At 39.9% G+C, this 13,331-nt stretch overlaps 1 protein-coding gene across 2 annotated transcripts; it reads left to right on the top strand.

Moving 5' to 3' along the window:
- Positions 1-2,661: 2,661 nt before the first annotated feature.
- On the top strand, positions 2,662-12,805 carry LOC103969758 (beta-fructofuranosidase, insoluble isoenzyme 3). 2 transcript variants are annotated; one of them, XM_065129011.1, is made up of 7 exons: positions 2,662-2,982; positions 3,507-3,515; positions 3,591-4,447; positions 4,543-4,701; positions 4,888-5,129; positions 5,324-5,417; positions 12,449-12,805. In XM_065129011.1, the coding sequence occupies exons 1-7, from the start codon at positions 2,769-2,771 to the stop codon at positions 12,632-12,634; spliced, it is 1,761 nt and encodes a 586-aa protein (XP_064985083.1). In that variant the 5' UTR covers positions 2,662-2,768; the 3' UTR covers positions 12,635-12,805. The 2 variants fall into 2 exon arrangements, with proteins under 2 accessions (XP_064985083.1, XP_064985082.1); XM_065129010.1 differs by lacking the exon at positions 12,449-12,805 and adding an exon at positions 5,515-5,871.
- The last annotated feature ends 526 nt before the right edge of the window (positions 12,806-13,331 follow it).

A 13,331-nucleotide genomic window follows, 5' to 3' on the forward strand; every position in this document is an offset into this window, starting at 1 on the left:
TTCAAACATTATTGTCCTTACCTCTGTTCTTATTTCACCCTGTCAATAAACATGATCCATCTTTATCATTTTTTCTACATTAATTTTTATATTTTATAAACAAAATAAATTGTATTTGTATTGATGCTCGACATTTATAATTTAGAGTTTTAATTTGCTAAAATCAAGCACAATAATAATCTCATGGCCAAACTTTGACTAAATCCTTTGTAAATAAATCTATATCATCACACAAGATGGGTCGATACATGCTTCAATAAATTAATAGCTTCATACAACAGACTGATCGCCTGAAGGTAATAATCCTCCATCAACACTGATATAAATGAACTCATTTCCTCATGTAAATGATATGAAAAGTACAAGAGAGACTATCGATGACATCATGAGTTGGCACCACTGGTCCTATCATTGCCAACTATTTTCTAAGTCAAAAGGATAAGTCGTAATCCAGCCACAGATGTGTTCTCCGGTGCTCAAACGCCAGCTTCTTTTTCTCTCTTTTCCTTTGAAAGAGACAGTGCTGTTTGGATCGTAGCATTCTTTCTCTTACAAAGGAGTGAATGGCAAAAAACACACAATTAATTTATTAGAATCAAGCACAATAATAATCTCATGGCCAAAGTTTGGCCAAATCCTCCGTGAACAAATCTAGATCATCACACAAGATGGGTCGAGACATGCTTCAATAAATTAATAGGTTCATACAGCATACTATGATCTCCCAAAGGTAATAATCCTCCATCAGCACAGATATAAATGAACTCATTTCCTTATGTAATGAACATTAGAGTACAAGAGAGACTATCGATGATATCAGGAGTTGGCACTGCTGGTCTTATCATTGTCAACTATTTTTCTAAGACAGTCGTCATCCACCCACCGAAGTGGTCGAGGTGTTCTCCGGTGCTCAAACACTATCTTCCTTTCCTATCTCTTTTCCTTTGGAAGAGACGAGTGCTTCTTGGATCATAGCACTCTTTCCCTTTCAAAGGAGTGCACGGCAAAAAAAACTTTCATTTGAAAGATAGCATAACAATCACAATATTCTTCACGTAGCTGAGATGCATGATGACCACGTTTCCGAGAGAGGTTTGATCTGAATTCTCTTTGGATATGAGTATGATGTGAAGGATTGGGGGAGATAAGACCGATGCTACATTAAAGATTCTTTTTTTTTTTTTTGTCACTACTGATAGTTTTGTTTTATATTTTATAGGATGCATTTTCATGTAGGTTTTATGATATTAGATTTAGTGATTAATATAATCATTTGAAAAGAAAAAAAATCTATTTTTTTTCTAATATCATGTTTAAAACAAATATTTTTTTAAGCATTCACAAGAAAAAATATGTCGATCGACTTATAAAACAATGAGCCTTAGTTTATTGAGTCCAGAAATGAAATTCTATTTCATAAATCTAAAATATTTTTTGTTTAAAATAAATATTTATTTATCTATTTTTTTTATCCAATCGATTAAGGCTTTTCTATTTATAATAGATCATAGAGATTCATACAAATACGAAAGGATATTTTTCTCTATACCGCCTTCGACCATAGTCGTCCTTTGCTACGCACAAGATTGGTTCTTCTACCTGCATCCCTCGCATGAGAATTGTCACCTCTCTCATTGCATTCGGGGTCACCTCTATTGATTCTCGGTGAACATCGTCCTCATATGTTAGGTTTCAACAAAGTCAACGGTAGAGATAAGATCAAGAGAATAATGGTAAAATAATTATTTTATAAAAATATTATTTTAAAAACCTTTCGAAATAATAACGTCCAATGGAAAATTTCAAAAAGTAAGGAAAAAATCCTTAATGTAATTACAATTACTATATTTAGGATATTTGGTTGAAGATTAAACAAATCAGCAAAATATTAAAAAAAAATAAAAAATGCCTCCTCTAGATCTGTAAATAAATTATTAGTTAATTTACTGATTTCTGCCTGTGAATCCTCAACATCCACCGACGTTGACCCAATCAATTTTTTCTCAACATCTCCATCTATCTTATCTTTCTTTTTGTGGTTTGTTTACTTTTATTATCGCATTATAAGAGTGTATATACTTACATTAACGGTTTAAACATCAGAATCAATCCCTTTGTTATCTTAATGAAGAACATATTCTCATGTGCTTGAGTCGCTTCTCCTGCAAATCATCTGTTCTTTGTTATCGAACCCCCAAAAAAAAGCTAACTTTAGCAGAAAAGCTGGAGTTGCATAGCAAAGTAGCTATTGAATCAATGTTTAGCTTATAATAATTAAGATTTAGTAATTATTTCATCGAATATTTGATGAACGTGAAAGAGATAATACAGTTCATAAACATATTATATTTTTAGAATTTATAGTTACCCATCTTTGTCAAAGACATTGACCGTGTGAGAGTGACAGAAACAAAGAGAAGCAAGATAACAGGGTCGGTACGGTCAATGCCGTATATATCGAGGATTGGTATGAACGTATATTAATAATCCGAATATATTTTTTCTAAAATATAAAAAATATATTTAGCCACTGAGAACATCATATTAATAAAATTAGGGAGGTGGTTTTAATAAATAATAATAATAATAGTAGCAGTAGTAAAATTAAAATGGGAAAAGTCAACAGTGCCCTCCTCCTCGCCTTATATACCCCCGAAAGGCCACTCTTCTCCTCTCCCAACCATTCCCTCTCTTGGCTGTAGTCTTCTTCTCAAGTAATCTTCGTCTTCCTGATTTGCTTGGTTGGTGGTCGGTTGCAGGGCGAAGGGATGGGGATGGGGAGGCCGAGCGGAGCTTGGTCGACCCCGTGGTTGGTGGTGGTTCTTGTGCATTGGCTCCTCTGGGCCACCGAGAGGAGGCGAGGGGCGGTGGTGGAGGCCTCCCATGTGGAGTTTGCATCCCTCCAATCTGTTCCTGCCTCCGTCGTCGACAACAGGCTGAGGACTGGGTATCACTTCCAGCCCCCGAGGAACTGGATCAACGGTACGTTCCTCTCCTCCTCCTCCTCCTCCTCTTTGATGTATGGAGGCGTGCTCTGCCGGCGGCGCATGTTAGCCGGGGGCCTGGTTCGGGGCTACAGTGCGCCTGTGGGTCCCGCCGGAACTGGATCCGCCGGGTAACCCGTGTTGGTATTATTTTGGGGTTAACTTCCCCACGTAATCGAGTGTTACGCGATTCGTTAGACTGCTAAGATTTCTTCTCTACCGTTTAAGCATCTAATCAACGTCTTTTTAACGGTGGATTAAGCAAAGAGGAATCCGAGACCACCACGTAAGAGAAACCGATCCACCCTTGTTTTACGCCGCCCTTTTCTGCAGCTCCACAGTATCTTTGCATTGTTTTGTAATGGATAATGCCCTTGACATTGTCAATGAACAGCTGCTAGAATTTACACCTTGTATTGGTCAGATTTGTTTCAATCGAATGCCAACACTGATGTGGTTTTTTGTGTCGTTGTCATATTCTCCATGGACGTGCCCAAATGGGATCATCATCCAATGCACCAGATCCAAATGGTATCATCCTCTTCCTCTGAACCTTTCTTGGTCACATATGGATTCGTGAAGCTAATGGACGAGCAACCAAACCAGGACCCATGTACTTCAATGGCGTCTACCACCTCTTCTACCAGTACAACCCCAATGGCTCCGTGTGGGGTAACATCGTGTGGGCCCACTCGGTGTCGACCGACCTCGTCAACTGGATAGCACTCGACCCGGCCATCCGCCCCAGCAAGCCATTCGACATCAACGGATGCTGGTCCGGCTCCGCCACCGTCCTCCCCGGCAACAGGCCTGCGATCTTCTACACCGGCATCGACCCCCAGCAGAGACAACTGCAGAACGTTGCGTACCCCAAGGATCTGTCCGACCCTTACCTCCGCGAGTGGGTCAAGCCCGACTACAACCCGGTGATCGCCCCTGGCGACGGCATCAACGCCAGCGCGTTCCGCGACCCGACTACGGCGTGGCGCGGTCCCGGCACGCACTGGAAGCTCGTGGTGGGGAGCAAGTGGAACCGGAGGGGGAAGGCCATTCTGTACCGGAGCAGGGATTTCGTGCACTGGGTCAAGGCCAAGCACCCGCTGCACACGGTCAAGGATACCGGCATGTGGGAGTGCCCGGACTTCTACCCGGTGGCGGTGAAGGGGAGGCGAGGGCTGGACACGTCCGCGTACGGCGACGGCGTGAAGCATGTGTTGAAGGTCAGCTTGGACCTGCGAAGGTACGAGTACTACACGCTGGGGAAATACTACCACTACCAAGACAAGTACGTGCCGGACAACACGTCGGCGGACGATCACACTGGTTTGAGGTATGACTATGGGAACTTCTACGCCTCCAAGACGTTCTTCGATCCGAAGAAGCAGCGGAGGATCTTGTGGGGGTGGGCGAACGAGTCGGACGCCAAGGACGTCGACGTAGCTAAGGGCTGGGCTGGAATCCAGGTCGGTCTCGTAGCTGCAGCAGTGTTCATGACACATGATTTCCACAGACTTCGATCGACTGGATCTTCGCTTTGTGTTTGATGAATTTATCGTAGGCTATTCCGAGAACCATTTGGCTGGATAGCAGCGGTCGACAGCTTATCCAGTGGCCAATCGAAGAGCTCGAATCCCTCAGAGGCAAACACGTTGTTGTCGAGCACAAGAAAGTCTCGGGTGGCAACTCCTTTGAAGTGGAAGGAATAAACTCCTCGCAAGTACGTTTAATTAATTATGTTTGATAGACTTAATTCTTTTCTTGAGTTGTTCTTCGCTTTTCTGTCAATCCAAACAGGTACAGACTTTTCCGCCGAGTGAAAGCTGAAGAATTGTGTTCTTTTGGACTCTACTGGCTTTCTTGTTCCACTCTTCTTCATCGAGTGATGTGTTCTTTTACGGTGCAGGCGGATGTGGAGGTAGCATTCGAAGTCTCAGGCTTGGAAAAAGCTGAGGCCTTTGATCCGTCCTGGGCGACTGATGCCGAAGCACTCTGTGGCCGGAAGAGGGCGGACGTCAAGGGTGGGGTCGGGCCATTCGGCCTCCTGGTTTTGGCTTCAGCCAACATGGAAGAGAAGACGGCTGTCTTCTTCAGGATCTTCAAAGCTGAACACAAGCATGTGGTCCTCATGTGCCATGATCCTACCAGGTCGGCCATCCTTCTCCGACCTTCCATCTACCACTTTACCAGTTCATCCACACGTAATCACCACTGTGGTCCAGATGTTGATCTCTGATGCACCAATAAGATTCTCTTCCTATCAAGTTTGGATCATCGACTAATTGCCGATGCAAAACCGGTTTCCATCAGTAACCAATTCTTCATCTATGTTGCTCAAACAGGTCCTCCATGAGGCCAAATCTATACAGGCCGACCTTTGCGGGCTATGTCGATGTGGATATAGCTAAAACTGGCAAGATCTCTTTGAGGAGCTTGGTATGTTGATGAATCTTTAGCCTTCTATCCTTCCTTTTCTTTTAGCTTGTTGGATTAGCTGAAGCATGTTCTGCTCTGTGCTCTCGGTGCCATGCAGATCGATCACTCTGTAGTGGAGAGCTTTGGGGCCGATGGCAAGACATGCATTACATCCAGAGTTTATCCCAGCTTAGCCATCGGAAAAGATGCTCATCTCTTCGTGTTCAACAATGGATCAGCGGACGTCAAAGTCTCTGAGCTGAAGGCATGGGAGATTAGGAGACCTCTCATGAATGGAGCATAGGAAGGCATTCATGGAAATCTCAGCTTACAATAAATTCCGATGTTCAATTTCCGCTGCAATAATGGTCGAAATATAGTTGAGTAGGAGAATGATATGTACTTTGTCGAACTGCATACGCTCCTTTTGAGCTGATTGAATTACTTATTAGATTACTGTGCTAAGCATTATATACGCAGTGCTGATCCAATTCTAAACAATATACTGCCTCAAAAAGTTCCTACATCAGATCTGCATTCCAACACCTTGTCACTGCATCATCTTCCTACTGAGCTCCAGTGCATTACAGCATTGAGTCTGGCCATGCCAAGCATGCAGGCCTAACCTGTTGCAGAACTGACAGAAAAGTGGCATCTTTACACTCCCAGTTGAGTTGTCATCATACGAGGATGGTCAGCTTTGAGCTAATGGGTAACATCACAGCTGCTGAGCTAGTCAAAAAGATAAATGCAGGTGGAAGTCATACCTACGACTCCACTCCATTGCCAAGAAATTTCCTTGAAGAGAAATCTGCTTTGGGTTCAAAGCAAGCATATCTCATCTGAGAATTTGGTGACAATGATCATATGGAGTGTTGGGTGGCTGGAGAAGATTGGCAGTGGAAAAAAAAAGAGACTTGGAAAGTATAGTAGAAAGCAGCCGACTTGCTCCACTATCTAAGATCATCAAATTTAGCAGAGCCACTTGGTTTCATCTTCTTTGCGTCAGAATTAGCAGCTAAGGAGAACTGTGAAATAAATGTTTGCTTAAATGCCACCATGAGCTTGCCGGTCAAATACCACAACTTTTGGTCAGCCCCTCTTGTTTGGAACAAAGAAGAAGGCACTTCAGCTGTTAATTCAGTATTAAGTGTCCATAGTGAAGCTCCATATGTTTGCAACCTGTTCAAAGCAACCTAAGACTGACTTGATGACCCATTTATATCAAGTTTACACTAATCTTGTTCGCGGCATCGGCGAAAATATTTATAATTTTTCATGATAAATGAATTAATTGGAATCACAACGCTTGAATACATTCTATCACAATTCCATTTCGACTGCTAGGCCTCAATGTCAGTTCAGAACAACACCATACCATCATTAAAACATCACTGAATAGGGATTACAGAGATTTGCATGTGAATGACCAATGTCATCACAGAAACAGCCTCCATGAGAATGGAAACAAGTGAAACCTTGGCAGTGTAATACCACCATGGTACCTATAACCAAGCTCATAAAAATCTACACTGTTACAGCCTCAAGATTAAAAGTTATAACAGCAGGTTGTCAACTAAATTTAAAGCCCTGACTGCAGGTAACATAGATTGCTGTCGCATCCTCTGTCATATGAGATGATCTTTGGAGTGAATCAAATTAGACATGCAGACAGAAGGAATAGTGCAAAAAGCTGCAGAAGATAGCAGATTGATAACCACAAGTGTAGCTCAGAGCAATGTGTGAAACACCATCTTTGATCAACACAAGCTCCCAGTATTATAGCTAAACAGGCTTGAAATTTTGATGCTCATAGACTAACTACAGAATGCAATATTTCCATGGAACCGAGTACACGAAGAACGAGACAGCCAATGAGCACAACTCAGTCCAGCAAAATATAGCTTTTATTTTTTAATAAAAAGAATACTATTAGCAGGAAATTAAAATTATATGTATGTTTATATATTATTAATATCGAAATTGATCGTTGATCCACGTCAGAATGTCCATCCGATTGATCCTTTTTTTTTTTTTGGAATCTAACTAAGTTTTATAGAAGAATTTTGTAACTTCTAATTAGCTCCTTGAAATAACCTTTTATGGTCAAATCAATAAGAAATCAAAGAAAAAAAATTTGGAATGTATTTTGGCTTCAAAACTATAACCGAAAGGCTTTTATTCATATTTAACGGTCAAAATTTTATTTCTTAAATTAAATATATATTAAAGAATAATTTTTTTATTCACGTCTATGCTTTAAGTGATGAGCCCGAGTAACATTTAGCTGAATGTTGTCACACATGTATATTTATATATACTCATGTATATAATCTTAATGAGATGGATGATTGGAATCTATCTAGTTCATTTTTCTTTTATAAATATGATAAGAACATTTCTTGGATACCAAATTATATTTTTTATATAAAAATAATAAGAATTGAATAATTAGAAGAGTTGATGAGTTTGTTAAGTATAGGATATTCTCTTTATTTCCTCAAACTTGAACCGAAGGGATGCAAGCTACATAAAATATCATAATGTAGATCGAATCTAAATTAAGTTATGATAATTTATTTATATTTGATAGGGAGTATATTATTACTTAATCGTCATTTGATAACGTGGAGTCATCGATCGGAGAAAAAGATCGAGGTCACCTTTCACTCATATGCCCATATAGACAAGAGTTTAAAAACAATCCAATATAGTTAGTTTGGGGTTATCCCCCCTTGTCGCCTATGTACATAAAAAATCAAGAGGGGATCATTAGGACGATTAGAGATCATCACCCCTCTGTGATCAAGTATAAAAATATATCTTCGATATAATGAAGGGGGGCTCTCTTGAACTATTCACATCCATACTATTATGTATCGAATGACTAATTCGGGTATCAAAAATATCAGATTAGGAAATTTATTGTAATCATAATCTTCGTGCATATGATATATTAGGAGCTTAATATTCTTATCTCAAAAATACATTGGACAATCTTGATCGTATGAGTCTAAACCACATCGGATTTAATTAGAATATCAACAACATGTTCTCTTAATAGTACTCACTCCAAAAGATAACTTACATTTAGTTATATTACTATGCTAGTATTTCATATATCCATTTTTCATTAAATATTATTTATTTATCCTACATCATTGCTTATAATTTGTTATTTGGGATCAATATTCCAAAAAAAAAATCATGGATTAAACCCATGTTATGTCCATCTTCAAATATTTTAACTTTTTTCATTTCCATCAATATCCTTAAAAAAATCCTCAATCAAGTAATTTGTCCACAACCGTTAACAACTATTTTTTATTTATAGTAAAATTATTCAAGATGACCACGTTATATTTTCATTGAAAATAAGTACTTTAATCCGACTTAAATGCGAGACGTGTAAACTTGATGCTATTACGAATCCTAAAGCTCCAAAAACTGTTCACACCTCATGATGATCCAAGTTAATCAACCCAAAAATAATTTGAGAGTCGCTGTCGAAAGTGACACAGCAAGCAGCATTGACACCGAATCCATCGACGACACGCTGTCATCCGCAACCTTGACTTCCCGGCGAAGCATCAGAGCGTGAAACCGAATCGGACGCGCGTCCCCACCCTTCGCCCATCGCCATCACGAGGGTACGTTCGGCAACACGTAAAAGTACAATGACAATTTAACCCCCCAACTCAATTGCAAATATTTCTGGATAAAAGAGCTTCTCGAACAGATAATATGGGTAAAAAAAATTAAAAACTTATTTTATCATATAATTTTATATTTATATTTATGTATCAAATCATTATCATTCACTCTCTTCAAGCACCTGACTCTGAGAGAAGTACTACCAAGGATTTCTTTTTTAATTTTTTTTTATATTATGCTACTCAAAACTTTCAAGAAAAAAGTTCTTTGTTTGCATCTGTATATGACGTTGGATCTACTTAAAAGTTGGTACTATGATTTTTGTATCAATTGATTTGGTTAATAAAAGGATTTTGTCTTCCTTTTTCTGAATTGTGAGCTATCATTGTGGTTAGTGTATCATAATAATTTGTATACTATTGTGGTTATCTTTTCATTGGAAGTGTATCTATTTATGTAATTAAATAATAGTAAAAATATATGAATTATGATTATGATAATTTGTTTTGGAATAAAAGTTGATAAGGTATATTCTAGTATCATCCTTTAATCATCGATCAACAACCATGTCAGAGCTATAATGGAGTTTTAGAGTCGACGTGGTGCACCAACATGGCACCTCAGACCCCTGCGAGATGACATATCATTCTCGTGTCGCGCGAGATCGTACGAGACGATGTCGCATAGCACGAAACCACCCGAGAACATGCAAAATGATATTACGCGACATGAAACTATACAGGTCGATCTACGTAATGCGGAGTGTATGCGTTAATTGCCCGGAGCCTCGATGATTGTTAATAGATCGGGTACGACCAACCCTCGATTACAGGTACAAAAGTCGACCCCCTAGCCAAAGTTACAAGATCGAATCTCGGACACTAAAAACACTCTCAACTCATCATATTAAATTAAGCTTACGAGGGATCTGAGTCAAGAATTATCCTTTCGATATTGACCTTTTGTACTGTAAGACGACAATGAAGTAAGAATCTAAGATCATGCTCTACCCTGGGTCGATCCAACAAATGATGCTTTGACTCGACCCGACATCGATTCTCTCACCTTAGAAATCCACTTGGATGACCTTGTGTCATCGGAATCGAGCTGAGTCATGACTCCCCGACCAGTGTAAAATTGCACAACAAAAGTATCTATTGCTGCAGTCAAATAATCACAGTAATAACTAAACTATTATTGTGGTTGTCCTTTGCATAGTAAAAGTATCATTACTTTAGTTGAATAATCACAGTAATAGCTGACTATTACTTTGGTTTTCTTTTGTTGGGTAAAAGTATCTATCACGATAATAACTAAATTATTACTGTGATTTTTATTTGTAGGATAAAAGAATCTATTACTGTAATTATGGATCCACAGTGACATATAAACTATTAATTCAGACTTTTACCTACTATTGTAAAATCGATAGTTATATCTTTTCAGGATGACACCTATTATCACGGTTTCTAATCATGAGGCATTTTTTTGGGTCCCGACCACGTCCCAATTGATGCACACCACGCCCTCGCCAAGTTAACACAAGGAGTCTACACACCAAATAAAATCTATACCAAGGCATTCCTCGGCACATCCCATCCCGGAAAGCTCGGGACATCGTCGTATGATGTCGTTCCGTGCATTCTGGGACGGCGGCCGCACGAAGGTACTATCTCGTCCCTCGAGGATTGGCTACCGTGTCAAACCCGCGTATGACTAACCCTTGTATAGTAGTATAAAAACTCCTGACCGGCATCTGGCTAGGGGGAGGCAAAAAAGAGAATGGAAGAACAATCACGAACTTAGTCGTCGAGAGGCCAAAGTCGGGAACCACCCGACGAGGGCCTTGTGTGCAAGAGCGCGATCGCCTTCGGATGTCCGACCTCCCCGACCCGAGACGTACTCCCCAAAGACGGTGTCCATATCTCTACCGAGAAGCACACCCTCTCAGACAGCATCCGCACCCTGACTTATGGACGAGACCGATCGCGAGCTTCTGACATCGACCCGTTGACCAGGTCGTGCATCGGTTCACAAACAATTACAGTTAAAACTACAGAAATATATAAATAAAAATCATAATTACAAGTATAATTTGTTATAAGAAAATATCTATTAGTTCCGAATCAGTATCCCATTCAAACATCAATGTCCTTTCCTCTGTTCTTATTTCACCCTCTCAATATACATGATCCATCTTTACCATTTTTTCTACATTTTTTTTTTATATTTTATATAAAAAAAATAAACTGTATTGATGCTCGACATTTATAATTTAGAGTTTTAATTTGCTAAAATCAAGCACAATAAGAATCTCATGGCCAAACTTTGACTAAATCCTTCGTAAATAAATCTACCATCATCACACAAGATGGGTCGATACATGCTTCAATAAATTAATAGCTTCATACAACAGACTATGATCGTCTGAAGGTAATAATCCTCCATCAACACTGATATAAATGAACTCATTTCCTCATGTAAATAATATGAAAAGTGCAAGAGAGACTATCGATGACATCACGAGTTGGCACCACTGGTCCTATCATTGCCAACTATTTTCTAAGTCAAAATGATAAGTCGTAATCCATCCACAGATATGTTCTCCGGTGCTCAAACGCCATCTTCTTTTCTCTCTTTTCCTTTGAAAGAGACAGTGCTGTTTGGATCCTAGCATTCTTTCTCTTACAAAGGAGTGAATGGCAAAAAACACACAATTAATTTGTTAAAATCAAGCACAATAATAATCTCATGGCCAAAGTTTGGCCAAATCCTCCGTGAACAAATCTAGATCATCACACAAGATGGGTCGAGACATGCTTCAATAAATTAATAGCTTCATACAGCATGCTATGAGCTCCTAAAGGTAACAATCCTCCATCAGCACATATATAAATGAACTCATTTCCTTATGTAATGAACATTAGAGTAGAAGAGAGAAGACTGCTGTCTTCTTCAGGATCTTCAAAGCTGAACACAAGCATGTGGTCCTCATGTGCCATGATCCTACCAGGTCGGCCATCCTTCTCCGACCTTCCATCTACCACTTTACCAGTTCATCCACACGTAATCACCACTGTGGTCCAGATGTTGATCTCTGATGCACCAATAAGATTCTCTTCCTATCAAGTTTGGATCATCGACTAATTGCCGATGCAAAACCGGTTTCTATCAGTAACCAATTCTTCATCTCTGTTGCTCAAACAGGTCCTCCATGAGGCCAAATCTATACAGGCCGACCTTTGCGGGCTATGTCGATGTGGATATAGCTAAAACTGGCAAGATCTCTTTGAGGAGCTTGGTATGTTGATGAATCTTTAGCCTTCTATCCTTCCTTTTCTTTTAGCTTGTTGGATTAGCTGAAGCATGTTCTGCTCTGTGCTCTCGGTGCCATGCAGATCGATCACTCTGTAGTGGAGAGCTTTGGGGCCGAAGGCAAGACATGCATTACATCCAGAGTTTATCCCAGCTTAGCCATCGGAAAAGATGCTCATCTCTTCGTGTTCAACAATGGATCAGCGGACGTCAAAGTCTCTGAGCTGAAGGCATGGGAGATTAGGAGACCTCTCATGAATGGAGCATAGGAAGGCATTCATGGAAATCTCAGCTTACAATAAATTCCGATGTTCAATTTCCGCTGCAATAATGGTCGAAATATAGTTGAGTAGGAGAATGATATGTACTTTGTCGAACTGCATACGCTCCTTTTGAGCTGATTGAATTACTTATTAGATTACTGTGCTAAGCATTATATACGCAGTGCTGATCCAATTCTAAACAATATACTGCCTCAAAAAGTTCCTACATCAGATCTGCATTCCAACACCTTGTCACTGCATCATCTTCCTACTGAGCTCCAGTGCATTACAGCATTCAGTCTGGCCATGCCAAGCATGCAGGCCTAACCTGTTGCAGAACTGACAGAAAAGTGGCATCTTTACACTCCCAGTTGAGTTGTCATCATACGAGGATGGTCAGCTTTGAGCTAATGGGTAATATCACAGCTGCTGAGCTAGTCAAAAAGATAAATGCAGGTGGAAGTCATACCTACGACTCCACTCCATTGCCAAGAAATTTCCTTGAAGAGAAATCTGCTTTGGGTTCAAAGCAAGCATATCTCATCTGAGAATTTGGTGACAATGATCACATGGAGTGTTGGGTGGCTGGAGAAGATTGGCAGTGGAAAAAAAAAGACTTGGAAAGTATAGTAGAAAGCAGCCGACTTGCTCCACTATCTAAGATCATCAAATTCAGCAGAGCCACTTGGTTTCATCTTCGTTG

Source organism: Musa acuminata, chromosome BXJ2-10, assembly GCF_036884655.1.
Source record: "Musa acuminata AAA Group cultivar baxijiao chromosome BXJ2-10, Cavendish_Baxijiao_AAA, whole genome shotgun sequence".
Classification (NCBI taxonomy): domain Eukaryota; kingdom Viridiplantae; phylum Streptophyta; class Magnoliopsida; order Zingiberales; family Musaceae; genus Musa; species Musa acuminata.

Bases quoted from the DNA above. Each gene is read 5' to 3' on its own strand.
- LOC103969758 (XM_065129011.1), top strand. From the start codon at position 2,769: ATGGGGATGGGGAGGCCGAGCGGAGCTTGGTCGACCCCGTGGTTGGTG. The intron at 4,448-4,542 runs GTCGGTCTCGTA...AATTTATCGTAG, and splicing joins AGGGCTGGGCTGGAATCCAG to GCTATTCCGAGAACCATTTG. The intron at 5,418-12,448 runs GTATGTTGATGA...GGTGCCATGCAG, and splicing joins AGATCTCTTTGAGGAGCTTG to ATCGATCACTCTGTAGTGGA.